Here is a 27,878-nt window from a genome sequence, read left to right on the forward strand (position 1 = left end):
GGAACAACTGCTGTATCTGCATATGAAAAACAAACAAACAAAGGGACCTTGACCCTTACAATACAACAAAAAAATACTTTTGAGACAGACTGCAATACTAAACATAAAAGCTTGGATACCAAAATTCATGGAAAAAATAAAACAATATTGCCTCAAACTTCAGTAGGCAAATATTCTTATTAGGGTACAAAATACATAATGAACAACGAAAGCCTGCTAAGTTAAACTTTGTTAAAATCAACAACTTCTGTTAATCCTGCAACAGCACTAGGAGAATAAAAAGCAGGAAGAATGTGTTTGCAACATATTGTATCTGATGAGTGACTATATGAGACAGGAAGAATGTGTTTGCAACATATTGTATCTGATGAGTGACTATATCTAAAATGTATAAAGAAATGCTCTAATGCTTTGGGAGCTATCACAGGAGAATGCCAGACCTGAAGGCCCCTGAACACAAAATTTGGCTTAGTTATAGTGAAAGTACACATGTTCCAAGCCACCTCACTAATGTGTCCTAGAACCCCACCTCTCCAGAGCCCTACCCCACTAGGCAAAGATATAAACAGGCTGGGGATATGGATACACCTGTCAACACCCATGTCCAGTGGACAAGCAATTACAGAAGCCAGACCTTCCACCTTCTGCACCCCATAATGATTCTGGATCCATATTCCCAGAGAGATAAAGAATAGGGAACCTTCCAATGGAGGGGAGGGATATGGAACTCTGGTGGTGGGAACTGTATGGAATTGTACTCCTCTTATCCTTCAGTTTTATTGATCATTATTAGATCCCTATTAAATAAAAGAGAAAAAAATCAAAGAAAGAAAGAATAGAATTACCTGGGAATCCAGGAAGGCCTGGTTGTCCTTTCATTCCAGGGGTCCCCGGTAATCCAGGCAAACCAATGTCTCCCACAGAACCTTTGCTTCCAGGGTTACCTGGGTATCCAGGGAGACCAGGTTCACCCTGAAAGCATAAATACAAAGATGAAGTCTGCACGAGATAGAGATGAACTGCATAACAATATTGTTTATGGGGAGTTGGGCGGTAGCACAGCAGGTTAAGCACAGGTGGCGCAAACCTCAAGGACCTGTGTAAGGATCCAGGTTCCAGCCCCCAGGTCCCCCCTGCAGGGGAGTCGCTTCACAAGTCTATCTTTCTTTCCCCCTCTGTCTTCCCCTCCATTCTCCATTTCTCTCTGTCCTATCCAACAACGACGACAACAACAATAAAAAACAATGAGGGCAACAAAAGGGAATAAATAAATATATAAAATAAAAAACAATATTGTTTATGGAGCTTTTACTAGCTTTGATAAATGTTTTATATAAATTGTTTCATTTAATGATGACAACAGACCTCTGAGATATACTTTATCAAGTCCATTTCTAAGTGAGAAAACTGAATCTTGGAATACTCAAATGCCTAAGGTCTTCTGGAACTACCAAGCGAGAGAACTGTGATTTGAAGCAATTTCTGTCAGACTCCAGAGCTCATGCACTTCCCACTGTATACAGAGGGACGATTCTAATTAACCTTTAACAATCCGATGAGATAGATAATATTACTATTCTTGTTTTACAGTGATGACTCTAGTAAGTGGTAGAATCTGGATATGGATCCAGAGAAACTGATCAAAACTTTGTGACCATCATTCCTAGTATGTTACAGATTATTGCTAACAAAAAATATGGCAACTAATAGCTAGAGGAGGTTTTCCTGCTGACATTGTTTCTAACCTCATTCCCTCTATGAGGTCTTCCTATAAACCGAGAGCTTCCACAAAGCTCTTAGGTTAGGTTCTTCATCTCTCATAATTTAAAATGTAGGTCTTTGGAGGATGGGAAGATGGACAACATACTCTATGCTACACCTGAGGAAGATGGGTCCCAATATTGGGGCAGCTTGGAATGTTCCTACTCATGACCACAGAATGTGAGCTCAGATCTACAAGGATGCAGAGGTCACATAGGCTCCTAAGCTGAATGTGGGCCCCAGATCAGATGAAACTGATGAGGTTTACAGTCAACAATATTTATACCCCTTTTCCATATTAGGGAGCTACTCTCTTCCCTGATCCAGCTTTCTGGTCCTTTCCCAGATGTGACATCATCTCCCCAGACAATAACTTGGATCCATCTGCATATCAGATTTCAGGCTCAGGGAAAAAAAATAATATAGCCACAGGCCCTTTGGAATATAACTAAAATATGCCTACTAGCTATCTACAAAACGGAGGACCCCCCAACTCCAATAAAAGAATCTGCACTATTCCAGCCTTTAGGTTCATGATTGGTCAACAATTTGTTTGGCTTTGTATGTTAATTCGCTTTTCAGCCTCCAGGTTCCAGATGCTAGCATGATGCTGATCAGACTTCCCTGGACAGATGATCCCACCAATGTGTCCTGGAGCTCCGATTCCCCAGAGCCCCACTCTATTAGGGAGAGAAACAGGCTGGGAGTATGGATCAACCTGTCTATGCCCATGTTCTAGCGGAGAAGCAATTGCAGAGGTCAGACCTTCCACCTTTTGCATCCCACGATGACCTTGGGTCCATCTCACAGAAGGATAAAGAATAGGAAAGCTATCAAGAGAGGGGATGGGATATGGAGATCTGGTGGTGGGAATTGTGTGGAGTTGTACCTCTTATTCTATGGTTTTGTCAATGCTTTCTTTTTATAAATAAAAAATGTAGGTCTTAAATCTCAAACTATACTGAAGTATCTTTGGTGTGATGTCAGAGATAATTCATATGTAACTATTTTTCCTCACTGAATTTTCGAGCCCTTTTATTATTTTTAACAGAGTTGAAAAATAATTCTTGTAGCTGAAGAAACAGCCCAATTAGTAGAGTATCTGACTCACATGCTGATGTTCCCAGTTTGATCCGACACACAGTATTTATCAGAGTGATGCTCTGATTTCTCTCCCTCTCTAATAAATAAAATAAATCTTTAAAAATGATTCTTATTCAGTTTTGAATTAAAACAAATTTTTCAATAACAAGAATATTTGCCACAAGTTCAAATCTACCACTGTGTACTATTCTGCTCATTAGGATCATCACCTAAGCAATATTTCCTTCCCAAGTTAGTGTATATGTTTGTAGCAGTGACTAAGATCTATTTGTGGCACAAGTGTTTTCGTTTTTTTTTTTTTTTTTTTTGCCTCCTTGCCTCCAGGGTTATCTCTGGGATTTGGTGTATACTGTGAATCCACTGCTCCTAGAAGCCATTTTCCCCATTTTTGTTGCCCTTATTCTTGTTGGATAGGACAGAGAGAAATCAAGAGAGTAGGGGGAGGCAGAGAGGGGAAAAGAAAGATAGACACCTGCAGACCTGTTTCACTGCTTGTGAAGGGACCCCTCCCCCTGTAGGTGGGGATCCGGGGGCTCGAACAGGGATCCTTGCACTGGTCCTTGTGCTTTGCACCATGTGTGTTTAACCTGCAGCACTACTGCTCGGCCCTCCTTTTGTTAATTTTTTTAAAAAGAAATGACTTTTCTTTTCATATGACATTTTTAAAAAACAAGAATTGGTGGGCGATATAGTCTTGTCTGAATCATATAAAGCAAACACATGCTTATACATATAACAACAAAATTTTGGACAAAAACCAGGTAGACTCTGCATCAAGGCAAATGACTCCAAGGAAGGAGGGATTGGAATGAAATGCAAAGGATCATGGGGTACCGATGTGGCCATATGTCAACAACTCTACTGTACACCACCAACTCCTCAATAAAATGAAATGAAAATAAACAAAGTTTTGGATTGAATTAATTCCATCTTTGACAGAAAAAAACTAATAAATTAACAATTAACATGAATGAATAAATTAACATAATTCTTACTATTATTAACAATATGATATAATTTCTATACCAAAAATTTAAAAAGAGAAAATGCCAAGGTTTAATCTGAAAGAGAGTAGGTAATTACCTTTAAATATTACAAATAAACTCAATGCCTATTTTCTTTTCTTTATTACTTTTTAAAAATTGCAACCAGAGTTAAGAAGAGACTCTTCTTCTATTGAGTGGTCTTGGTATATTTGTTAAAGACCATTTAGCTTTAAGAGGTCATTTTGGACTATCCTTTCTCTTCGTTCTTTCATATTTACAACTTCTTTTTTTTTTCATTCCTTTATTGGGAGATTAATGTTTTACACTCGACAGTAAATACAATAGTTTGTACATACATAACGTTTCTCAGTTGTCCACCTAACAACACAACCCCCACTAGGTTTTCTGTCATCCTTTTCCAGGACCTGTACTCTCCCCCACAACCCACCCCAGAGTCTTTTACTTTGGTGGAATACACCAACTCCAGTTCAGGACTAGCCTTTCTATTATATTGGCCTATATGCTTTTTGTTCCAGCACCATGCTATTTTCATAGCTATACTTTTGTAATATAATTTCAAATAAGAAGGTACAATGCCTCCAACTTTGCTATATTTTTCCCCTAAAGAGTATTCTGGTTATTTGGGTCCCTTGAAATTCCACTTGAATTTTAGTATATATATTTTCTCTTTTTGAAAAGCATTCTTTATGTATTTTGATAGCAATTGTGTTAAACATATAAGTTGTCTTACTAGAGCATCACCAGTGAACCAACTAAAAAAAAAATACCTAAAGGAGCAAATAAAAAAACCCTAAGGTCAGCAGGAGGGGGTTGGTAGTCAAAAACAATTAGAGCAGAAATCAAATAAATAGAAACCAAAAAGATGACTAAAAGGATCAATGAAACCAAGAGCTTCGGAATGAAAGAATAAGTAAAACAGACAAGTCACTGGTTAGACTCACAAAGAAAAAGAGAGAGAAAGGTCTGACAAAAACAATTAGGAATGAGATGAAATTACACATGATGATACAGAGATACAAAGAATCATACAAACTTATACAAAAATATGTAAATAAATATGTAAATATTTATTTATTTATTGCAAATAAAAATGAAAATAAATTGTATGATGTAGATGAAATTAATACATTCTTAGAGTTACACCAACTACCAAGTTTGACAAGAGATAGTATACAAATGGAACAGGTCAATCCTTAGTACAGAAATTCGAGCAGTGATAAAAATCTTCCTAAGAACAAAAGTTCAAGGCCAGATGGATTTACTAATGAATTCTCAAAGAATTCCAGAGAAGAACTATTCGGTTTGCTCCTCAAACTCCTCCAGAAATTTGAAGAGGGTAATATACTGCTAAACACATTTTATGAGGCTAATATCACTGATCTCAAAACAAAAATAGAACTCTACTAAATTATAGACATATTCTTGATGAACAATCAGGCATAAATCCTCAACAAAATTTTGACAGACTGAATCTAGCAACATATAAAGAGAACAATTACAAAGACTAGTGTCATTCATTACTGGGGGGGGGCAGGGGTAGTTCAACATTTGCAAATCAGTCAATGTAATATACCACAGAATCAAGAAAAAAAAACCATAAAAATCATATAATGGGGATGGGTGGTGGGACACCTAATTTAGTGCACACATTACCATGCTTGAGAGCCCCAGTCTAAGCCTCTGTTCCCCATCTGCAGGAGGGATGCTTCATGAGCAGTGAAGCAGGTCTGCAGGTATCCACCTATCTACCTACATATCTATCTATCTATCTATCTATCTATCTATCTATCTATCTATCTATCTATCCCCTCTATTTCCCTCTGTAAAATAGAGGGGGAAAAAGTAAAACTACATCAAAATTAAACAAATGAGATGACATCAAATAAAAATCTTGTAGACATCATGAGCAAACTACACAGGGGTAAACAGGCAATCTAGTAATTGGGAAAAGATATTTGCACATCCAACGCTTGACAAGTAATTGATATTAAACACCTATAAAGTACTCATAGGACTCAACAGCAACAACAACTACAAACTCAATAAAGGTAGACAAAAGATCTGAATATATAACATTCTAAGGGAGTAAACATGGTCCACGGACTTAGGAGGAAATATTTCACTTCAATCATCATTAGAGAAATGCAAACTAAATGCAGATTCCAACTCACACCAGTGAGAATGGCCTACATCAACAAAACAAGAAGTAATAAGTGTTGAAGAGGATGTGGAAGAAGAAGAACTGAATTATGTGGATGGTAGAAATATAAACTGCTGCAGTCAATACAGAGGATAATATGGAGAGACCTTAACCAAATAAAAATGGAAAGATCTTATGATATAGTAATACTACTCTTGGGCATTTATCCAAAAGACACGAAAACACTAATTTAAAAGAATATATGCACTACCATGTTCATAGCTATATTATTCCCAATAGCAGGGAAACACTAAGTGAAACTTGGACTGGGCTTGGTGGATTGCACTGAAGCAAAGGACTCTGGGGAAAAAGGGAAAGGAATGGACTGGTGTGTGTAGGGGGGTGAGCTTTTGTATGCTGATGCATGATGATAGAATAGTACCAAAAATTGGGGTAATCATGTTTTTACAGATACTACATGAGGAGTTGAGGAATGGTACTCACATATCAACAAGTGTACTCAAATCCATTAACCCACTCCAATAAAAAACAAACAATAAAAGATTTTATAAAACAACCCAACAATAAAAAAGAATCTTCAGTGTATCAATGTAGTTATGAAAATATAGGAATGGTGTTAGTACTTATAATAGGTTGAGTTATTCATAGGTAAAACAAAGTAACTAATATGGAAACATATAAAGGCTATAATTTGGAGTTGATAAAGTTTTCTAGCAGCTAGAGGTGGTGCAATAAGTAGAACACATAGAACTTGGGGTCAGTTGGTGGTGGATCTGGTTGAGAGCACATGCTACAATGCTCAAGAACCCGGGGTTCAAGTTCCTGGCCCACCTGCAGGAAGAAAGCTTCACAAGTAGTGAAGCAGTGCTGCAGATGTGTGTGTGTGTGTGTGTGTGTGCGCGCGCGTGTGCGTGTCCATTTCTCTGTCCCTCTCCCCCTCACCTCCCCCCCTCCCTCTCTCTCCTCAAATTTCTGGTTGTCTATCAAATATAGTTATAAAAAAACAAAGAACACATAGGACTTCCATGAGGGGAAACTTGTTAGAACTCTGTCACCAGTTAGAACAGCTGTTCTCTGAAGGATGAATATAGCATGATATCACTCTTTGGCAGAAGTTGAAAAACAAGATCAGAAGAGAAAACACAAGTAGAACCTGAACTCGAATTGGCGTATTGCACCAATGTAAAAGACTCTGGGGTGGGTGGGAGGGGAGAATACAGGTCCGAAAAGGATAGCAGAGGACCTAGTGGGTGTTGTATTGTTATATGGAAAACTGGGAAATGTTATGCACGTACAAACTATTGTATTTACTGTCGGATGTAAAACATTAATTTCCCAATAAAGAACTTAAAAAAAAAAGAATAGCAGTTCTCTCTCTCCTCTCTCTTGTGAAATAAATGTATATTGAAAGAATTTTTTCTATATTTACTAAGTGAATGCATATAAATCCAGAGAATGAATATATATATATTTATATTTTTGACTTCATGTGTCTAAATAAAAATATAAGACACCTACATTTGGAAGATGTAGCATCATGTCATATATTGGCAACAGGAAAAACGCTTCCAATTGTAAGATGCTTCTCAATATCAGAGTTTGGGTGTAACAAATTGATTCTTTTCTTTTCTTTCTTTTTTTTTTTTTTTGCCTCTAGGGTTATCACTGGGGCTTGGTACCTGCACTACAAATCCACTGCTCCTGGAGGCTATTTTTTCCCCTTTTGTTGCCCTTGTTGTTGTTTTGTTGTTGTTGTTGTGGTGGTGGTGGTGGTTATTATTGATGTCATTGTTGGATAGGACAGAGAAAAATGGAAAGAGGAGGGAAAGACAGGAGGAGAAAAGATAGATACCTGCAGACCTGCTTCACCACTTGTGAGGCAACCCCCATGCAGGTGGGGAGGGGATCAAACCAGGATCCTTATGCCAGTCCTTGGGCTTGGTGCCATGTATGCTTAACCTGCTGCGCTACCGCTCAACCCCCACAAATTGATTCTTCAAACTGAATAATATATATGCATATTTTTATGTATACAGAAATTCTGGAGAAATACATGACAAACTACTAACAGCGGCCATCTTGGGAAAGAATTATGGGTTTGGACCATGTAACAAGCTGAAAGAAGACTTATGATTAGTTTTAAGATGACTCAAGTTTATATGTTACTATTACTCTGAAGATAAGAAAGGGAAAAGTTAAATGCATTATATTTGACCCCACAATTTCACTTTTATGAATATATGCAGTATTGCTAATTGCACATTATAGATATGTGCAAAAAATGTTCACTATGATATTTTTCAGCCATCTAAAATATATAGTGAGAAAATTCTTTAAGATCCATTGAAAAATTAATAATACAGACACATGACAGTGATATAAAAGAATATATGTCCCCACATACAACGTCTAGACAACCCCAAATTTTGTCTGAAAAACAAAGGGTTCAATTTTATTCATTTTTAAATAGATTTATTTATTTATTTATTTGTGATTGGCTATAGACAGAAAGAAATTGAGAGGGGGAAAGGGAGATAGAGAGACAATTGCACCTTGCTTCACCACTCCTAAAGGTTTCCCCTCTGCAGATGGGAAGGATCCACATTTCTACACCAATTACATATATATGGAGAACAGACTAGAAAGAAAAAAGATAGTTTATAGGGAGTCGGGCAGTAGTGCAGAGGGTTAAGTGCTTGGCACAAAGCTCAAGGACTGGCATAAGGATCCTGGTTCGAGGCCCTGGCTCCCCACCTGCAGGGGAGTTGCTTCACAGGCGGTGAAGCAGATCTGTAGGTGTCTCTCTTTCTCTCCCCCTCTCTGTCTTCCCCTCCTCTCTCTATTTCTCTCTGTCCTATCCAACAATAAGGACATCAATAATAACTACAACAATAAAAAAACAAGGGCAACAAAAGGGAATAAATAATTAAAAATTAAAAAACAAAGATAGTTTATAAAGTTCACTTTTATTCTTGAACTATTATTTTTAATTTTAGAGAAGGAGAGAGAGAAAAAAAACAGTGAAAGAAAACACAGCACCAAAGCATCCTTCCATGTGGTGGGGGTTGGGTTGAAGTTTAATGTTTATATTACTATTTTTCTATGTGATGCCAGAGATCGAACATGAGACCTCAGATGGTATGTACTATACCACTGAACTACCTCTTAGTCACTGATTTTACTTTACTTTTTTATGAAACAGAAAGTGACTGAGCAAACACAGCTTTACCACCCCTAGAATTATGCTTGGTATTTTTGTCTTTTTTATTATCTGGTGCCAGAGATCAAACCCAGAGCCTTACACACACAAGACAAGTGCTCCTGAGTAAACCCTTTGGCTTTGCATAGTTGTTGTTAGTAGTAACAGTAGTATTGGTTGTTTAGTAGTATTGAAGTAATATTATATTATAGCACTTTTTTTTGTTTCATTGGGTGCTTTCGCAACTCTTCCATATATGTGTTACCATATCTCACAGGACCAAAGTGCCAATCTCCTTTCATCACAGATCTTTGAAGTCCCCTCCCTTCTTGTTAATCTCAGATCTATAGTCATAAATCAAGGTTTGTTTATGATTGATTCTGTCATTTCTATTGTTTTGTTTCTATATATCCCACACATGACAGAGATCATCCTAAATCTGTATTTCTTCTTCAGTTTTATTTCACTTGGGATGACCCCACATAGGTTCATCTATGCTGTAACAAATGGTAAGATAATTTTTTACTCTTATTTTTTAAGATTTGTTTTGAATATATATTCACAAATTGCTCATCTATTCATCTACCATTTGACACTTGTGTTGCTTCCAAATCTTGGCTATTATAAACAGTGTTGCCATGAACATAGGTGTGCACATATAGTTTCAGATAAGCTTTATTGTGTTCCTTAGGTAGATATGTAGGAGTGGAACTGCTAGATAACCCTATATATATTTCAGTTTGGGTGGGGGTGGGGGAGAAATTCCCATTCTGTTTACCAAAGAGAGAGGCAGACCTAGTTTACATTCCTACTAGTAGTGGATAAGGATCATCTTTCCTATATACCTTTTCAGGCATTGTTGTTTTGGGCCTTTTTGAAAAATATGGGTGATTCTCACAGGAGTTTGGTTCTATCTCAGTGTTGCATTATTATTACTAATGAAAATATGTATCTAAGCATTGCTAGTATAATTTAAATTGAATAGACGAAATTGAAATAAATTTAAACAAACTCTACGTTTTTAATTTACAGCTAATATGCAGAAACTTGTCTTTATGTCACAAAATATGTTGATCACCTGAACAAAATACAGTTTTTTTTAGACTACTATAAAGAAATCAACATTAAGACTGGTAGACCTCATTTGGTACAAATACCTGTCTTACCAAGGTCAAAGGTTTGAGCACCATGACACCAAGGGAAATTCCACATTTGTTAAGAGTGGTCCTGTGATGTCTCACCTTCTCTATCTGTCTCTCTTCTCTCTCTCTATTAAAAATAGAAAAGATGGAATAATAACAGTGTTAATCATGCCTTTATAGGCCCCAGGAACCCAAAAAATTATCTATAAACTAGAATTTTTAGGTCAGTGGTACTTTTTTTAAAAAAACTAATTACATGTAGCCGAGTAACATAATTCCTTTTATTTTGCCACCAGGGTTACTGGTGGGGCTTTGATCCTATACAATGAATCCAATGCATGCTCCCTGTGGTCATTTATTTTGCTCTATTCTCTATTTTTATATAGACAGGCAGATATAAAGAGAAAAAGGGAGAGAGAAAGAGAGACCCCTGCAACACTGCTCTATTACTGGAGAAGCCTTACCCTTGCAAGTAGGGACTGGAAGATTGAACACGGACGGGTCCTTGTGCATGGTAGCATATTAGCTCTAGGCTACTCAACTAGAGAAAACCAGAAACACCTTGGGGATATGAATCGACCTAACAATGTTCATATCTAGTGAAGAAGCAATTACAGAATCCAGAACTTCCACCCTCTGCACCTCATAAAGAATTCTGGTTCATATTCCCTGAGAGCTAAAGTATAGGAAAGTTTCCAATGGAGAGGATGGGACAGGGAACTCTGGTGGGGGGAACTATGGAATTGGACCCTTGTTATCTTAAAGTCTTGTTAATCATTATTAAATAACTAATAAAATTAAATAAAGAAGATTCCTGGTGAACAATATTCAGTCTTGGTGGAATGGGGGTACAGTGTCCTCTTGTTTACTTCACCTATCACTTATCTCTTTGGAAATATGGATCAAAACTCATCTTAAGGTACAGAAGACAGGAGTTCTGGCTTTTCTAATTACTTCTCCACTAGACATGGGAATTGGCAGTAATAATACTATTTATAAAATACTTATATATGTTTAATTTTATAAAGGCATAAATTATAGCATTTCCATAAAGACTTTTATATTAAATACTACTATAAACTTAATTTCATAAGTTAAATCTACTTGAAATTAAGTAGTTACTAAGTAATTCCTTGACTACAATAATCCTAGAATGAGTTGTAAATTATTTGAAAAATCTCATCAAAATGTTCACATTGATTGAGGTGCAGAGCATATGTAAACCTATTTTTAGAGAAATACTTCAGATAAGCAATTAAGAATACCACTGTACTTCTTTTAATATTTACTTATCTATTCCCTTTTGTTGTCCTTGTTTTATTGTTGTAGTTATTATTGATGTCGTCGTTGTTGGACAGGACAGAGAGAAATGGAGAGACGAGGAAAGACAGAGAGGAGGAGAGAAAGGTAGACACCTGCAGACCTGCTTCACCACTTGTGAAGGGACTCCCCTGCAGGTGGGGAGTCAGGGGCTCGAACCGGGATCCTTAAAACCGTCCATACGCTTAGCGCCCTGTACGCTTAACCCGCCACACTACCCCCGACTCCCAACACCACTGTACTTCTATTGATTAATACATATTACCTTGATTATATGTCTCTTCAATTTAGTTTATAATATGAGGTCAAAGATCAACAATATCACAAATAAGAAGGGAAAATAAAACCAAAAACTGGACAGAGAAATGTCTTTGGTTTACTGAAACATGCTCAGAGATTAAGATAGAGAAAAGGTAAACAAACCAGAATGATCCCTCCTTACTTTTTATTTTAACTGGATACAATTCCCAAAACATATCTTACTACAATTTAAGAGAGAAAAAATGACTCTCTTACCGAGAATACCTCAAGTCATTCTGTAACTTGTGCTTGAAGCTATTGTGAATAAAGAAACAGGAATTGCACAGTATAAAAAAAAATTCACAGTCCCTTGGGCATATGGCTATAATGTTTACCTTTTGACCGGGAAGACCTGGAAGACCAATGCCTGAAACACCAGGATCACCTTTCTCTCCTTTCTGCCCAGGAAATCCTGAGGAACCAGGTAGTCCAGGTACTCCAGGAGGTCCAGGAGACCCTTTTATACCCTGAGGACCTGTTGAAAACATATAATACAACATATTACAAAAATATTCTTCATTTATGACATATCTAAGACATTTATGTCCAAGAAAATAGGTTATGGAAATTAACTCCAAATTCTGAGTTATACAATAATACACCTTACAAACAGGGCTATATAAAAACTCATTTTTGGGAGTCGGGAGGTAGCACAGTGGGTTAAGCGCACATGGCGCAAAGCGCAAGGACCGGCGTAAGGATCCTGGTTCGAGCCCCCGGCTCCCCATCTGCAAGGAAGTCCCTTCACAGGCTGTGAAGCAGGTCTTCAGGTGTCTGTCTTTCTCTCTCCCTCTCTGTCTTCCCCTCCTCTCTCCATTTCTCTCTATCCTATCTAACAATGACAACGATAACTACAACAACAATGAAAAACAAGGGCAACAGAAGGGAATATAAATAAACATTTTTTAAAAACTCATTTTAAGGATATTAAGTCAAAAGATATACTAATGAAAGAGGTAATTTATGTATTTTCGGTTTCTAGGCATCTAAAGTTCTGCCTCTTTTATTTCCACTTCAAATATTTCTTTAATGAAAAAGCTACCCAATGATAATCTGAGATAATTCCTCCGTTTTATTCTTTCTAACACTAGAGTACTAACCATTGTACATTTATGAGATTGAAATATTTGTGATGTTTTTATTACTCACCTGGAAACCCCATATCACCTATATTTCCTTTAGGTCCAGGAGGTCCTGTAAGTCCTGGATTACCAGGGAGACCAGGGTTGCCCTTGGGACCTAGAAAATCCAAATTTGTAAAAGTAACACTAGTTAACAATTATTGTTGTTGTTGTTTTAGAATAAGTTATAACATAAAATAGAAAATTTGAATAAACATAAAAATTTAGACTATGATTAAGTTTCACATATATAACTCAGCTCAAAACACTCAAGCAGTCTCCTAATTCAGCTGAAAAAAATCTATTAATTTAATCAGGACACCTTGTTTCTTGAACTAAACATTTTCAATTGAAGTTGCATTTATTATATGCATACACATGTCCCTACTATAATTATCTAATATATTTAACCTTCTTTTTTAAAGACTTGGGAGTAGATTTCCCATGCAGAGACTGATTATTGAAATAAAAATAGAGGAAATGGTGACTTGTCATGCTATATACATATACCATTAGGCCAGAGAATGATGAGGGTTAATCATACACGATTTGTTCAACTAATCTTCTTAGGGGTCAGGTGTATGTGCTCTGTGGTATTACATAGGTATTTTCCAGAGATCACACATTGTTTAATTTTTTCCCTTTAATTTCACACCTACTTCCAACTTGGTGAAGTAAATATAGAAGATGTGAAGGAAAGAAAGGGATATTATTTCTTGTCCAGGCAACATTTAAGCAATACAGAATGGATTCTATAGAAAAACTAACCTAAAGAACTCTCATGAAGATAAAAATCGGCTGTCCCTTATTCCCTACAGAACAACTAAAAGAAAATGGCCAAAGAAGCTGCAAAAGTAGTATTAACAGAAACGTGAAAAGAAATCTATGTTGCTTGTAAGGTGACTAATGCTGCAAAGGACTACCAGGAAGGATATAGAATTTTCATTATTAGAATTGAGATGAGAGGTTTGAAGGCAAAATTCCAAATGGAGCTACAGAGTATAAGGGATACTTTGAATGGAATTCAGGTACCACTCCAAAGCTTTAGAAGCAGTCCCACTTATGCAGAGGAGAACATTTTAAGATAAGAGGTTAATATAACCATAATCTCTAAAATGGAAAGAGAGACTATATTCAAGGAAATAACAGGTGAAAATTTTCCAAATCTGGGGAACGGAAAGGACACAAATATTCATGAAGTGAAGAGAACATCAAATTGCTAAACCCAAAATGACCTACACCAAGACATAATTATGAAATTATCAAAATTCAAGCACAAAGTAGCATTTTTGAAGGTTGTTAAAGAAAACATTGAAGTGACTTATAAAGGTGGTGTGATCAGGCTCTCATTAGACCTCTCAGAAGAAATCTTACAGTCCAGGAGAGAGAGAGCGAGAGGAATAATGTATTTTGGGAATTAAAAGATAAGAACTGCCAGTCACAAATAATTTATACTGCAAGATTATCATTGACCTATGATAGTGAAATAAAGGTCATCTCAAACAATGAAAGCTAAAGAAGTTGGCTGCCACTAGACCTGCCTTGCAAGAATTACTGAAAGGAGTTCTGTAAGAAAAGAAAAAGTAAAGAACACTTAATCCTGAATAAGTTGATAAGTAAACAGCAATAGGCACAACGGTAATATGAGATACCAGTGCAGTATGAAAAGGGAGAAAAAATGGGCAGGAGCAGTTCAAACAAATGACAAGATGAGGCACGTTTTATATATAATATTTTAGATGCAACAAGTTATATACCTCACTAATTGTAGATGAAAAATACATGAAATAGAGACTCTGATGTTAACAGTAGGGATACGGAGTTCTGGCGGTGGGAATTGTGTGAAGTTGTACTCCTCTTATCTTATGGTTTTGTCAATGTTTCCTTTTTATAAATAAAAAATTTTTTTTAAATAGTGAAAGTAAGGGAGTCGAACGATAGCGCAGCAGGTTAAGCGCAGGTGGCACAAAGTGCAAGGACCGGCATGAGGATCCCAGTTCGAACCCCGGACTCCCCACCTGTAGGAGAGTCGCTTCACAGGCGGTGAAGCAGGTCTGCAGGTGTCTATCTTTCTCTCCCCCTCTCTGTCTTCCCCTCCTCTCTCCATTTCTCTCTGTCCTATCCAACAACAACAATAACATCAATAACAACAACAATAATAACTACAACAATGAAACAACAAGGGAAATAAAAGGGAATAAATAAATAATTTTTTAAAATAGTGAAAGTGAGAAAATTATTATTAGAAAGCCACCCATATATTTTTTGTCAGACAGAAGCATATGGGAAAAGAAATCAAATATTTAAAAACCCAAAATACAGTTGGAAGTACGTAAGACATGTGCATCAATAATCATCCTAAATGTGAATGGCCTAAAATTACCAGTCAAAAGTCATGTAGTGGTTGGATAGACAAAAAAAAAAAAAAAAAGAAAGAAAAAGAAAAAAGAAAGAAAGAAAGAAAATAGGGTCCACCAATTCTGTGGTTACAAGAAACTATTAGAGTGAAGGTTGGAGCAAGGTGTTTCAAACCAATACTATAGAAAAATGGGCAGGCATTGTTATTCTCATGTTAGAAAACAGACCTGCAGTTAAAAAAGGTAATAGGGGACAAAGAGAGATACTATACAACAATCATAGGATCAATTCAATAAGATGTTGTAACTATTATTAGTGCATATGCACCCAGTGTGAGTGCACTCAAAGATACAAAATGAGTTCTAAATGATCTCACAGGTCACAATGGCAGCAACACAATAGAATCATAACATACTCCTTATGGCATGAGGGAGACCTTCAGGAAAATAACGACAGCAAAACAAAGACAAAGTGGTCTCAAATGAAGCCATACAGAACAATTCATCATCTGTGCTTCAGAAATGTCTTCAATAACTTAGGCTTAACAGGAAATAAAATAGAAACAAACCAATGAGACTACATCAAACTGAAAAGCTTTTGCACAGCAAAAGCTACCATCACCCAAGCAGAAAGACACCCTACAGAATGGGAGAAGTTCTTTTTACAACATACTTCAGATAAATACCAATAAGCAAAATACAGAAAGAATTCAGTAAACTTAGGAACAAAAACACATCAAACAAACAAACAAATCTCCACCAGAATATATAGGGAGGGCATGGACAAACTTCACCAAGGAAGAGATCCAGAGGGCCAATAGACACATGAGAAATTGCTCAGAGTCACTGATAAAGAAATACAAATACAGACAACAATGGGATACCACTTAACCTCTGTAAGAATTTCATACATAAGAAAGGACAGGAACAACAAATGTTGAAGAAGATGGGGTAAGGGAAGAGACACTCCTGCACTACTCATAGGAATATAAATTGGTCCAACCATGGTGGAAAACAGATATCTTAGGAGACTAGAAATGGACCTATCCTATGATTTAGCAATTTCCCTCCTGAGAATGTATTCAAAGGAAACAAAATCACCTATAAGAAGAGGTCTATATATACCTATGTTTAAAGCAGCACAGTTTGTAATAGCCAAATCCAGGAAGCAATCCAGATGACCAAAAGCAGATGAGTGGCTAAGGATGTTGTGGTAATATATACACAACTGTGTATGTTACTCAGCTGTTAAAACTAATGAAGTTATCTACCGTTTACAATTCTATAAACTTGAGTCTTCCCCCCTTTTTTTTTAGTGAGTCTGGCTAGGGGTTTGTCAATCTTGTTTAATCAGGATTATCTTGTTTCTTGAACTAAACATTTTCAATTGAAGTTGCATTTGTCATATGTATACACATGTCCCTACTATAATTATCTAATATATTTAAACTTTTTTAAAAAGACTCAGGAATAGCTTTCCCATGTAGAGCCTGATTATTGAAATAAAAATAGAGGGAATTGGAGTACACTAAAACATGAAGAGATGAGATACCAGATTCTATGGAATTCAGAAAAAGCACTATTGGAGAGACGTTCACAGCATTACAGACTTCATTAACCAAGAAGAAAGGTTTCAAATAAGCAATCTAACATTACAATCGAGGTACCAGTAAAAGAGCAAAAAAAAAAAAAAAAGATATAAAGAGGCAGAAAAAGGGAATAAAAATCAGAGCAGAAATAATGAAACAGAAATTATAAAAAATAGTACAAGACATAAAGGAAACCAAGTGGTGGTCCTTTGAAAGGTTACATAAAAGAGAAAAACTATTAGCTATGCTCACAGGAAAGAGATAAATCATGACATAAGATATGGGAAATGATAACTAATGATCTCTAAATACAAAGGATTGTGAAAGTATTATGAGCTTCTATATTCAAGGAAATTGGACAATTTAGATGACAAGGACATATTCTTAAAATCATGCCACATTCCAAGACTGGCTCAGGAGGAAGTAGATAGTTTTACTAGGCTAATCACTAGTGTAGGAATTGAAGTAGTAATCAAAAGTTTTCTCAAGAACAAAAACTCAGGACCAGATGGTTTTACTGATGAAAAAAATTTCAAAGAACTAACACTCATCATACTCAAACTCTTCTGAGAAAACAAATGAAAAAAAGGAAACACTCACAGATGCATTCTATGAATCCAACAGCACTCTGATCTAACAAGTAGGAATAACAGTACAAAAATTTTTACCTTTAGATTCCTGATTATTAAACAATCATTCTGCTTTATATCTTAAAAGCTTTTTCAGCTACCAACTTGCAGATGCTACCGTGACACCAACCTGACTTCACTGGACAGATGACCTCACCAATGTAACCTGGAACCCCATTTCTCCAGAGCCCTGCCACACTAGGGAAAGAGAGATAGTCTGGAGTATGGGCCAATCTGCAAATGCCCAGGTCCAGTGGAGAAGCAATTGCAGAATCCAGACCTTCCACTTTCTGTACCCCATAATGATCCTGGGTCCATGCTCCCAGAAGGATAAAGAATAGGAAAGGTTCCAAAGGAGAGACTGGGATGCTGAACTCTAGTGGTGGGAATTATGTGGAATTGTACCTCTCTTATCCTATGGTCTTGTCAATCATTACTAAATCAATAAAAAATAGCTAACAAAAATCAACACTAATGCAAAAATCCTCAATAAAACCTTGGAAGAATCAAATTCAACAAAACTACAAAAAAATAATTCATCAAATCCAGGTGAGATTTATCCCAGGGATGCAATGATCATTGAACATATGCAAATGAATCAACATAATATACCGCATCAACAAAATATGATAAAAATCACATTTGTATCAATATTTCAAAAAACATTTGACAACCTTCAACATCTATTAGTGATAAATACCCTTAAGAAATTAGGAATAGGGGGTAGATAGCATCATGATTATGCAAAGAGACTCTCATGCCTGAGACTCCGAAGTCCCAGGTTCAATCCCCCGCACCACCATAAGCCAGAGCTGAGCAGTGCTCTGGTGTTTCTCTCTGTGTCTTTCTCTCTGCATCTATCTCAAAAATAAAATTAAATAAATAAAATACTTAAAAATAAAAAAACAAGTTTAAAAAATAAAATAAATATTTAAAAAAAAAAAAAAACAAAAAAACAAAAAAAAAAAAAACAAAAAAAAAAAAAAAGAAATTAGGAATAGGGAGTTGGGCGGTGGAACAGCGGGTTAAGCGCACGTGGCACAAAGCGCAAGGACCAGTATAAGGATCCCTGTTTGAGCCCCCGGACACCCACCTGCAGGGAAGTCGCTTCACAAGCAATAAAACAGGTCTGCAGGTGTCTTTCTCTCCCCCTCTCTGTCTTCCCCTCCCCTCTCTATTTCTCTCTGTCCTATCCAACAACGATGACATCAATAACAGCAACAATAAAAACTACAACAGTAAAACAACAAAGGCAGCAAAAGGGAATATATATATATATATATATTTTTAAAAAAGAAATTAGGAATAGGGGGGAGTTGGGTGGTAGCACAGTGGGTTAAGCACACATGGCACAAAGCTCAAGGACTAGAGTAAGGATCCCAGTTCGTGCCCCAGGATCCCCACCAGCAGGGGAGTTGCTTAAAAAGAGATAAAGCAGGTCTGCAGGTCTTTCTCTTCCCCTCTCTATCTTCCTCTCCCCTCTCCATTTCTCTCTGTCCTATCCAACAACGATGACATCAATAACAACAACAATAATAATTACAACAATAAAACAATAAGGGCAACAAAAGGGAATAAATATTTTTAAAAAGAAATTACGAATGGGGGGGCAGTCGGGAGGTAGCGCAGTGGGTTAAGCACACGTGGCACAAAGCTCAAGGACCAGAGTAAGGATCCCAGTTCGAGCCCCTGGCTCCCCACCTGTAGGGGAGTCGCTTCACAAGTGGTGAAGCAGGGCTGAAGGTGTCTTTCTCTCCCCCTCTCTGTCTTCCCCTTCCCTCTCCATTTCTCTCTGTTCCATGCAACAATGACATAAATAATTACAACAACAACAACAAAAAACAAGGGCAACAAAAGGGAATAAATAAATATTGGGAAAAAAGAAAAAAAAAGAAATTAGGAATAGGGAAGTCGGGTGGCAGCGCAGCGGGTTAAGCGCACATGGTACAAAGCACAAAGACTGGTGTAAGGATCCCGGTTTGAGCTCCTGGCTCCTAACCTGAAGGGGTCACTTCACAGGTGGTGAAACAGGTCTGCAGGTGTCTTATCTTTCTCTCCCCCTCTCTGTCTTCCCCTCCTCTCTCCATTTCTCTCTGTCCTATCCAACAATGACATCAATAACAACAACTACAACAATAAAACAAGGACAACAAAAGGGAATAAACAAATTAATATTAAAAAACTTACTTTAAAAAGAAATTAGGAATAGAATAAATATCCCTTACCATAACAAAGTCCATATAAAACAAATGCATGATTCATGGAACTGCTATCTGTGGTCTATCACACGTACCTGATGGTCCTGGTAATCCAGGTTGTCCACTTAGCCCAGGTTTCCCTGGATCTCCAGGCAAACCTTGGTAACCTTTTGGTCCTGAAACTCCAGGAATACCTTCCAAAGATGTATATAAGACAAGTTAGGTTGATATCGTTAAATAAACTGAATTAGAAGTGAAATACAGAAGACTGATATTTTGATATGATGTTAACACCAATAATAGCAGTACAATCTTACCAAAATTATCTGCCTTTTAAAAACTACCAATAAGAAATTCTGAGCACAAAGTAATTAAGACACATTCTTCTTTAGTCATGTACAACATAAAAATGAAGAAATTAGAATAGATTATTTCTGGGCTATATCTCAGGTAATATTGTGATTATTAATATCCCTGTATCATATGCAAGTATAATTTACTGTTTTCACACAAGGCATAATTTAAAAATTAAGAATTTTTGGCTGTTCCTTCCACAGTCCTTTATTATAAGATAACAAAAAACAATTTGTCAAACTCAGTTCTCAAGAGGTAGAGCTTAATCCAAGGGTAAAATTTACCACCTAAATAAGAACATACTTGTTAAAAATAAGATTTCTAAGGAGTAAGTCAAGAAAGATTTCATTTACACACACAAAAAAAAACCTTGGAATATTCCTGTATCTTTCATGACTATATGCAAAACCACAATAATATATAAAACTACATTAATATCTTAACTTCTTTTTAGAAGAAAAATTCCATTAATTCCAGTTCATATGCAAATATACTTTTTAATGTTTTATTTTACTCATTTATTTATTTTGGATAGAGACAGAGAAAAATAGAGAGGGAGAAAGATAGATGTCCGCAGCACTGTTCTACTGTTCATGATGCTTCCTCTCTTGTAGATGGGAACTGGGGTTAGAACCCAGGTATTTGAAAATTTTACTATCTGTGCTCTACTGAATACACCACCACCTCACCCCTCATAAGTAAAATTATAACTACACACACACACACACACACACACACACACACACATACACGACAATAGTAGTGGATACAACACTAAAGAGTCACAAACTATAAGGTGCAAATATTCAAACTGCAACATTATTTGAAAGACTATTCTATAAATATACTATTGATAGATTACCAAAGTGTTTTATTTGTGCCTACTAATATTTTCTAATGACTTTATGAAAATGTGAAAATGTTGTACTTTATACAAAGAAAAAATAAGTCTATTTAGAAAAATCAGTGTTTGCCTAATAAAATAACTGTAATAACATAGTTATTCACTAGGTAGGCACAGTATGGACATCAAAATACCGAGGGGAATGTTTTAATATTCATGTCCCCCACAGGTTTCAAGTTAAAAAGTAAAGGCCAAGAGAATTTCCCTTAAATTGAAGCTGATTTCCAAGAATTATGGCTATATTTACCGTTCCCTGAATACATATTACACTGTACTTGGAAGGCCTGAAACTGACAACTCAAGTTTATTGTAAAACCTCTGTAATGGCTAAACCACAAAGAAAATTCTCAAACGATAATTGATCATTGAAATAGTGCAAATAAAATGAAAATTATTTATTTATTATTGGATACCAACAGAGGGAGATAAACAGAAAGACACCTGCAGCCCTGCTTCACCAACTCATGAAGCTTTCCCCTCTGCAGAAAGGGACCAGGGGGCTTGAACCCAGGTACTTGTATACTACAATGTGAACACTTAACCAGGTGCGCCACCACCTGGCCCCCAAATTAATTTTTATTAGTGGGATTTGATGTATCTAAGTGCTGTTGTTGATGAATTCTGGACTAGACGTCAATTCATACTATCAAAATAAATCTTTGGAGACACTGAAACACTAAATTTATAAATAAATAAGTGTATTCACTCACCTGGTAAACCTGGGTCCCCTTTCTCTCCTTTTGAGCCTAGCAGATCTGGATCTATTGGTCCAGGAGGTCCTGGAAGGCCAGGTTCTCCTTTACTGCCTTTTTCTCCTGCAGGGCCAGGAGGTCCTGGCTGACCCTGAAAACCATCATCACCTAAGACCAACAAATGTGGCAAAAGACAACAGATATGATTAATCTGCCCAGAGCCAGTGCATATAAAGGTTATTCATGGGAGGTCGGGCGGTAGCACAGCAGGTTAATTACACATGGTGCGAAGCTCAAGGACCAACGTAAGGATCACAGTTCAAGCCCCGCTCGAAGCAGGCCTGCAGGTGTCTGTCCCTCCCCCTGTCTGTCTTCCCCTCCTCTTTCCATTTCTCTCTGTCCTATCCAACAACGACGACATCAATAACAACAACAATAATAACCACCACAATGATTTTAAAAGGTTATTCATTTACTGTCAACTGTAAAACATTAATCTCACAGTAAAGAAATAAAACAATAAAGATTATTCATATGATCCACAGTTAGATTGCTAACCACACAGAAAATATGTGTATCTTAGTTATTTACACATAATTTCATATTTTCCCACTCAAAAAAGTATCTTCTAGGATTCTTGGGCAACTAAAGAGACTAAAATGATTTTTTCTTTCACCTACATATTGTCACCACTATTTCTGGCAGCCAATTCACTCTCTCTCTCTCTCTCTCTCTTTCTTTTTTGATAGAGGGGAAAAAGAGAGAGAGTGAGAGATATAATTTCTGGCAGCCAATCCCCCACCTCTCTCGATAAAGGGAAAAGGATAAAGAGATAAGTGGGAGATAGAGGGGAGGAGAGATATGTGCAACACTTCTAGTGCTGGTGAAGCTTCCCCCTGCAGTTGGGACTGCTGGCTTAAACTAGAATCCATTGATATAATATATGAATTCTACTGGATGTGCCATTACCTGGCTCTTCTAAATCAAAACTTAATACCTATATTTCATTATTTTAAGCCTGTATCAAGTTTCATGGATTCTAAGCTTGGTTTGTCATCAAACTAAAAGGTAGACCTACTTAAATGTCACACCACACAGATATAAAATACAAGTAAATATGGCATATTTAAAAGCAGTCAAATAAATCTGTATTAGGATCAGCAAGATAGCTCACCTGGACAGCACACTTACATTGTCATGTATACAACTCAGATTCAACTCTGACTGATAACATATACTTTAGGAAGCTCTGGTACTATGGTATTTTGCCCTTCCTCCATTTATTTATTTATTTATTTATTTATTTATTTATTTATTGCCTCCAGGGTTATTGCTGGGGCTTGGTGCCCGCACTATGAATTCACTGCTCCTGGAGTCCATTTTTCCCCTTTTGTTGCCCTTGTTTATTGCTGTTGTTATTGCTGTCATTGTTGTTGGATCGAACAGAGAGAAATGGAGAGAGGAGGGGAAGACAGGGAGGGGGACAGAAAGATAGACACCTGCAGACCTGCTTCACTGCCTGTGAAGCGACTCCCCTGCAGGTGGGGATCCGGGGGCTTGAACTGGAATCCCCACACCGGTCCTTGAGCTTTGTGCCATGAGCGTTTAACCCAGTGCACTACCGCTCGCCCCCACCCCCTTCTCCTTCTACTTCAGTCTCTTTCTTTCTACCTGAAAAAGTTATCTTGGAGTGGCAAAGCCCAGGATGATGGAAAAACCAAACAAATAAATAAAAACTATATTGCACTGGGAGGCAGGTGGTGGCACACCTGGTTAAGTGCACACATTACACTGCACAGGGTCCCAGGTACAAGCCCCTGGGCTCCACCTGTAGGGGGAAAGCTTTGCCAGTGGTGTAGCAGTGCTTCAGGTGTCTTTCCGTTTCTCTCCCTCTCTACCTTCCCCTTCTCTATGCATTTCTGGCTGTCTCTATCCAATAAATAAATAAAGATAATTTTAAACAATTAAAAATAATCCACATTGCACTGATATAAATCAATGCTTACTTTTCTCTTATTCACATCTGCTAGCAAACTCTGACATTACCTTTAAGACCAGGAACACCACTCCTGCCAGGAATTCCCAATGGTCCTGGTGGGCCTGGAGGTCCCATTATACCCATTTCACCTTTGGCACCTTTGAAGAACAGAGTAAGTAACTTTTACCTTTCACTGACCATGGAAAGTTAAATATAAATTTTAAGATGTCAAATGAAAAAAAAAATATATATATATATATCAACAGTTGAAACAATTATGTTTTCTTTCTTTTTCTTTTTCTTTTTCTTTTCTTTTCTCTTTTTTTTTTTTGCCTCCATGGTTATTGCCGGGGCTTGGTGCCTGCACCATGAATCCACTGCTCCTGGAGACCATTTTTTCCCCTTTTGCTGTCCTTTTTGTTTTATGATTGTTGTGGTTATTATTGTTGTTGTTGTTGTTGTCCTTGGATAGGAGAGATATAAATCGAGAGAGGAGGGGAGACAATGATAGACACCTGCAGACTTGCTTCACCGCCTGTGAAGCGACTCCCCTGCAGGTGGGGTCCGGGGGCTTGAACCAGGATCCTTACTCTGGTCCTTGCGCTTCACACCACGTGCGCTTAACTTGCTGCACTACGGCTTGACTCCCTATGTTTTATTTCTTTTCAAATGCTATAAACTTAGTAATGTGCCATTGCCATTTACCCATGAATAAACATTCACACTATGGAAGTAATCTCCAAAGATGTCCCCCCACCACCATGAACTACAATTCACAGTAGATGGACCCTGTGTAGCTTTCTCCACTTTAGTTCAGGCTTATTTTGTGCCTTCTTTGATTAAGTGACACCATGTGACTCAGTGCTATATCATAAGAAGTTCTGAAATCTCTGCTTAGGACTCTTGCATACTTGTTTACCTTGGGGCATTTTTTCTTTTCTTTTGGACACCAGCTACCTTCGAAGTAAAGCAACTGTGAAGCCATTGATATAAGGAGCTCAAGTCATGTGAAAAGGTACTGTGAATAATGTGATATAATGTGAAAAGGCTAAGGAACATTCAAACGTCTGAGCAGTACTATCATGGAAGTATTCGATCCCAATCTAGTTGGTAACATGTGGATCTGACCCATCAAGCCATTCTTTAGTTTCTGACCCAAAACATCTTGAGCCAAATATAAACACTGATTTAAACCATCAACTTTTGGGATCTTTGACTATCAACATGCATAATAGGAAAACTCTCAAAGATATAAAGTACAACACAGGGAGTTAGCCTGTAGCGCAGCGGGTTAAGTGCATGTGGCACAAAGCACAAGGACCAGAGTAAGGATCCCTGTTCGAGCCCCTGGCTCCCCACCTGCAGGGGAGTCGCTTCACAAGTGGTGAAGGTGAAGCAGGTCTGCAGGTGTCTGTATTTCTTTCCCCCTCTCTGTCTTCCCCTCCTCTCTCCATTTCTCTCTGTCCTTCCCCTCCTCTCTCCATTTCTCTCTGTCCTATCCTCCTCTCTCCATTTCTCTCTGACATCAGTAACAACAACAACAAGGACAACAAGAGGGAATAAATAAATAAATTTTAAAAACCTAAAAAGTAAAAAATATAAAGTACAACACAAATAGCAAGACAAATTCCCTGCAATCAAAGATATTTGCAGTTTTCCCTAATTGACTATGCCAAGCCACAAAATTAAAAGACTTAATACACCACAGTCAAATTATTGTATTTTCCTGAATGCAAATCCAGACAAGACTTTAAATTACCTGGAAACCCAGAGGCTCCTGCTTTTCCGGGGAGTCCTGGTGATCCTGGAGGTCCTACAGCACCAGGTGCTCCAGGGATCCCTGGACTCCCTCTCTCACCAGGGGGTCCTGGAACATCAAAGCCAGGGGGGCCTGGATCCCCCTTCTCTCCTGGTAATCCTTGCAAGCCTGGTTAATTAATGACAATATTAACAGATATTACAGTAATTTTTAAGAGACACATCTGGTTATTTTTCTAGCAAGCAAATGATAGGACATTGTCTGCAACAAACCTGAGAATGAGTTAGATATTTGGTGTCATACACTTAAAATAACCTAAGAATCATATGTTACGGGACAGGAGGTGATACATCTGATTGAGTGCCTATGTTAACAAATGTGCAAGGATTTGGGTTAAAGCCTCTGGTGTCCCCCACTGCAATGAGGAAAGTTTCACGAGTGGTTTTGTAGTGCTTCAGCAATCTCTCTCTCTCTCTTTCTCTCTATGTCTCTATCATAAATAAATATTAAACATTAAGAAGATGAAGACAGTTAAAAAGGTAAACTTTGGAATATTCAAGCATATTTCTCTAATAAGGTGCTTCTCAAATGTTTTGTTAACTCAAGGTCCAAGTGCTTGTTAATATAAAATACAATAAATTGGTAGAGACTGAAATGAAAAAGAGACTACATATACGAGCCAGAGTTTTCAACTATTATATTCAAAAAGTACAATTAAACTGTCATATTGCTATAAGCATGTCTAAGTCTATTCAAATTTTAATACAGAGTAGTAACAAATGGTGATCTGACACTGACTGCTCTATTGATCACACTTTAATTTTCACTGAATTCTTGGGACATAGTTCCATAATACATAAAATTGACTGATTACTGAATAAGTCAGTCTCATGAACCCTTTTGACTTTATGTTGATCTAATTCAAGAATATATTAATATTGGGGCAAGGCCCACCTGGTAGAAGCACACATAGTATCATCCACAAGGACTTGGATTCCACCCCCTAGCTCCCACTTGTAGGACTGGACACTACATGGGAAATTCAGCAGTGCTGCAGCTCTCTCTGTCCCTCTCTGTCTCCCTCTCTCCCTCCCTCTGGAGAAAACGGAAGAAAGTGAGATAGAATGGCTACCAGGAACAGTGGATACATTGTGCAGACACTGAACACAAGCAATAACCCTGGTAGCAAAAAATGAATATATTCATATTAGTTTTGCTGCTCAGTTTTGTTTCGTAATTTTCCAACCAGAATTTCACAGAAAAAAATATGACATAATAGGATTTCTGTAATACTCAACTACTCCAAAAAATGAAGGTGATTAAAAAGAATACTATTAGGGAAAATTCACAAGTGAAATGTAATATAAGTTCTCACTCTGATACCTATCACCTGGGTGACTTAAAGAGTCAATATTACTGGTTTTTATCTGTTAAATGGAGACATGCCCTAACTAACTAGAAGTTGAGAATGGAGTTAGGTGACCATTCCAAGTGTCCCTTCAGCAATTAAATCTAATATTCTAATTTTGGTTAGATTCATAGGTAACTTTTTTTTTACTAGAGCACTGCTCAGCTCTGACTTATAATGGTATGGAGAGTTGAACCTGGTACCTCAGAGCCTCAGGCATGAGAGTCTGTTTGCATAACTAATATGCTATCTTCCCACACTGATAATTACTTTATAAAAGAGAATATTCTAGTATTTTAAGATCCATTTGATGTCATATACTAGCATGTCTTTCAATTGAGAAAACTAACTTTATTGATTACAGAACCCTATTTAGTAGGTATGGTGATGATGGGCTCAGAGTTGTCATTTCACAGTAAAATAATATTACAATGTGAATGAGATCTAATATCTTTATATGTGTGAAATTTGACAACACACTTGATAATATCCATTCTTATTCTATATGGACCACTGTCTATTATTACACTACAGTCCAAATAGATTGATAATATCTGAATTTTCAAGCAAACAAATACATCATTTGAAATGTTTCTAGAGAGCAGTTGTACAGAACAATGAAAAGAAATCCAAGGTTTAAATCTTACGAAATCTTGTCTGTTTTCCATGTTTAAAGTTTTACTTTAAGATACGGTTTTTGAGAAAGGGCTACAGTACCTGGAAGACCCGAAGTTCAAGCGGTAGGAAGTTTTAATTCAGTGGCCACCCAAGTAGAGACAAATTGTAAAGGATTCATCAGGTTAGGAAACCAAACTAAGCATGTATACATTACAGCAAAACTATCTACAAATCAAAATTATTAGATGATGATTCACAAATATGTTAGTAATTGGTA

At 37.1% G+C, this 27,878-nt stretch overlaps 1 protein-coding gene across 6 annotated transcripts in view; it reads right to left on the reverse strand.

The window, feature by feature from the left end:
- COL4A5 (collagen type IV alpha 5 chain) overlaps nucleotides 1-27,878 on the reverse strand; it is a 271,709-nt gene that overhangs the window by 56,809 nt on the left and 187,022 nt on the right. For all 6 annotated transcript variants that reach the window (XM_060183117.1, XM_060183115.1, XM_060183116.1 and 3 more), the window contains 7 exons: nucleotides 25,576-25,743; nucleotides 23,885-23,974; nucleotides 21,857-22,006; nucleotides 19,984-20,082; nucleotides 13,144-13,233; nucleotides 12,330-12,469; nucleotides 846-972 (listed from right to left, as the gene is read on the reverse strand). In XM_060183117.1, the coding sequence (XP_060039100.1) occupies nucleotides 846-972; nucleotides 12,330-12,469; nucleotides 13,144-13,233; nucleotides 19,984-20,082; nucleotides 21,857-22,006; nucleotides 23,885-23,974; nucleotides 25,576-25,743 (864 nt within the window). The remainder of the gene's footprint in view (nucleotides 1-845; nucleotides 973-12,329; nucleotides 12,470-13,143; nucleotides 13,234-19,983; nucleotides 20,083-21,856; nucleotides 22,007-23,884; nucleotides 23,975-25,575; nucleotides 25,744-27,878) is intronic.

This window comes from Erinaceus europaeus, chromosome X (genome assembly GCF_950295315.1).
Source record: "Erinaceus europaeus chromosome X, mEriEur2.1, whole genome shotgun sequence".
Classification (NCBI taxonomy): domain Eukaryota; kingdom Metazoa; phylum Chordata; class Mammalia; order Eulipotyphla; family Erinaceidae; genus Erinaceus; species Erinaceus europaeus.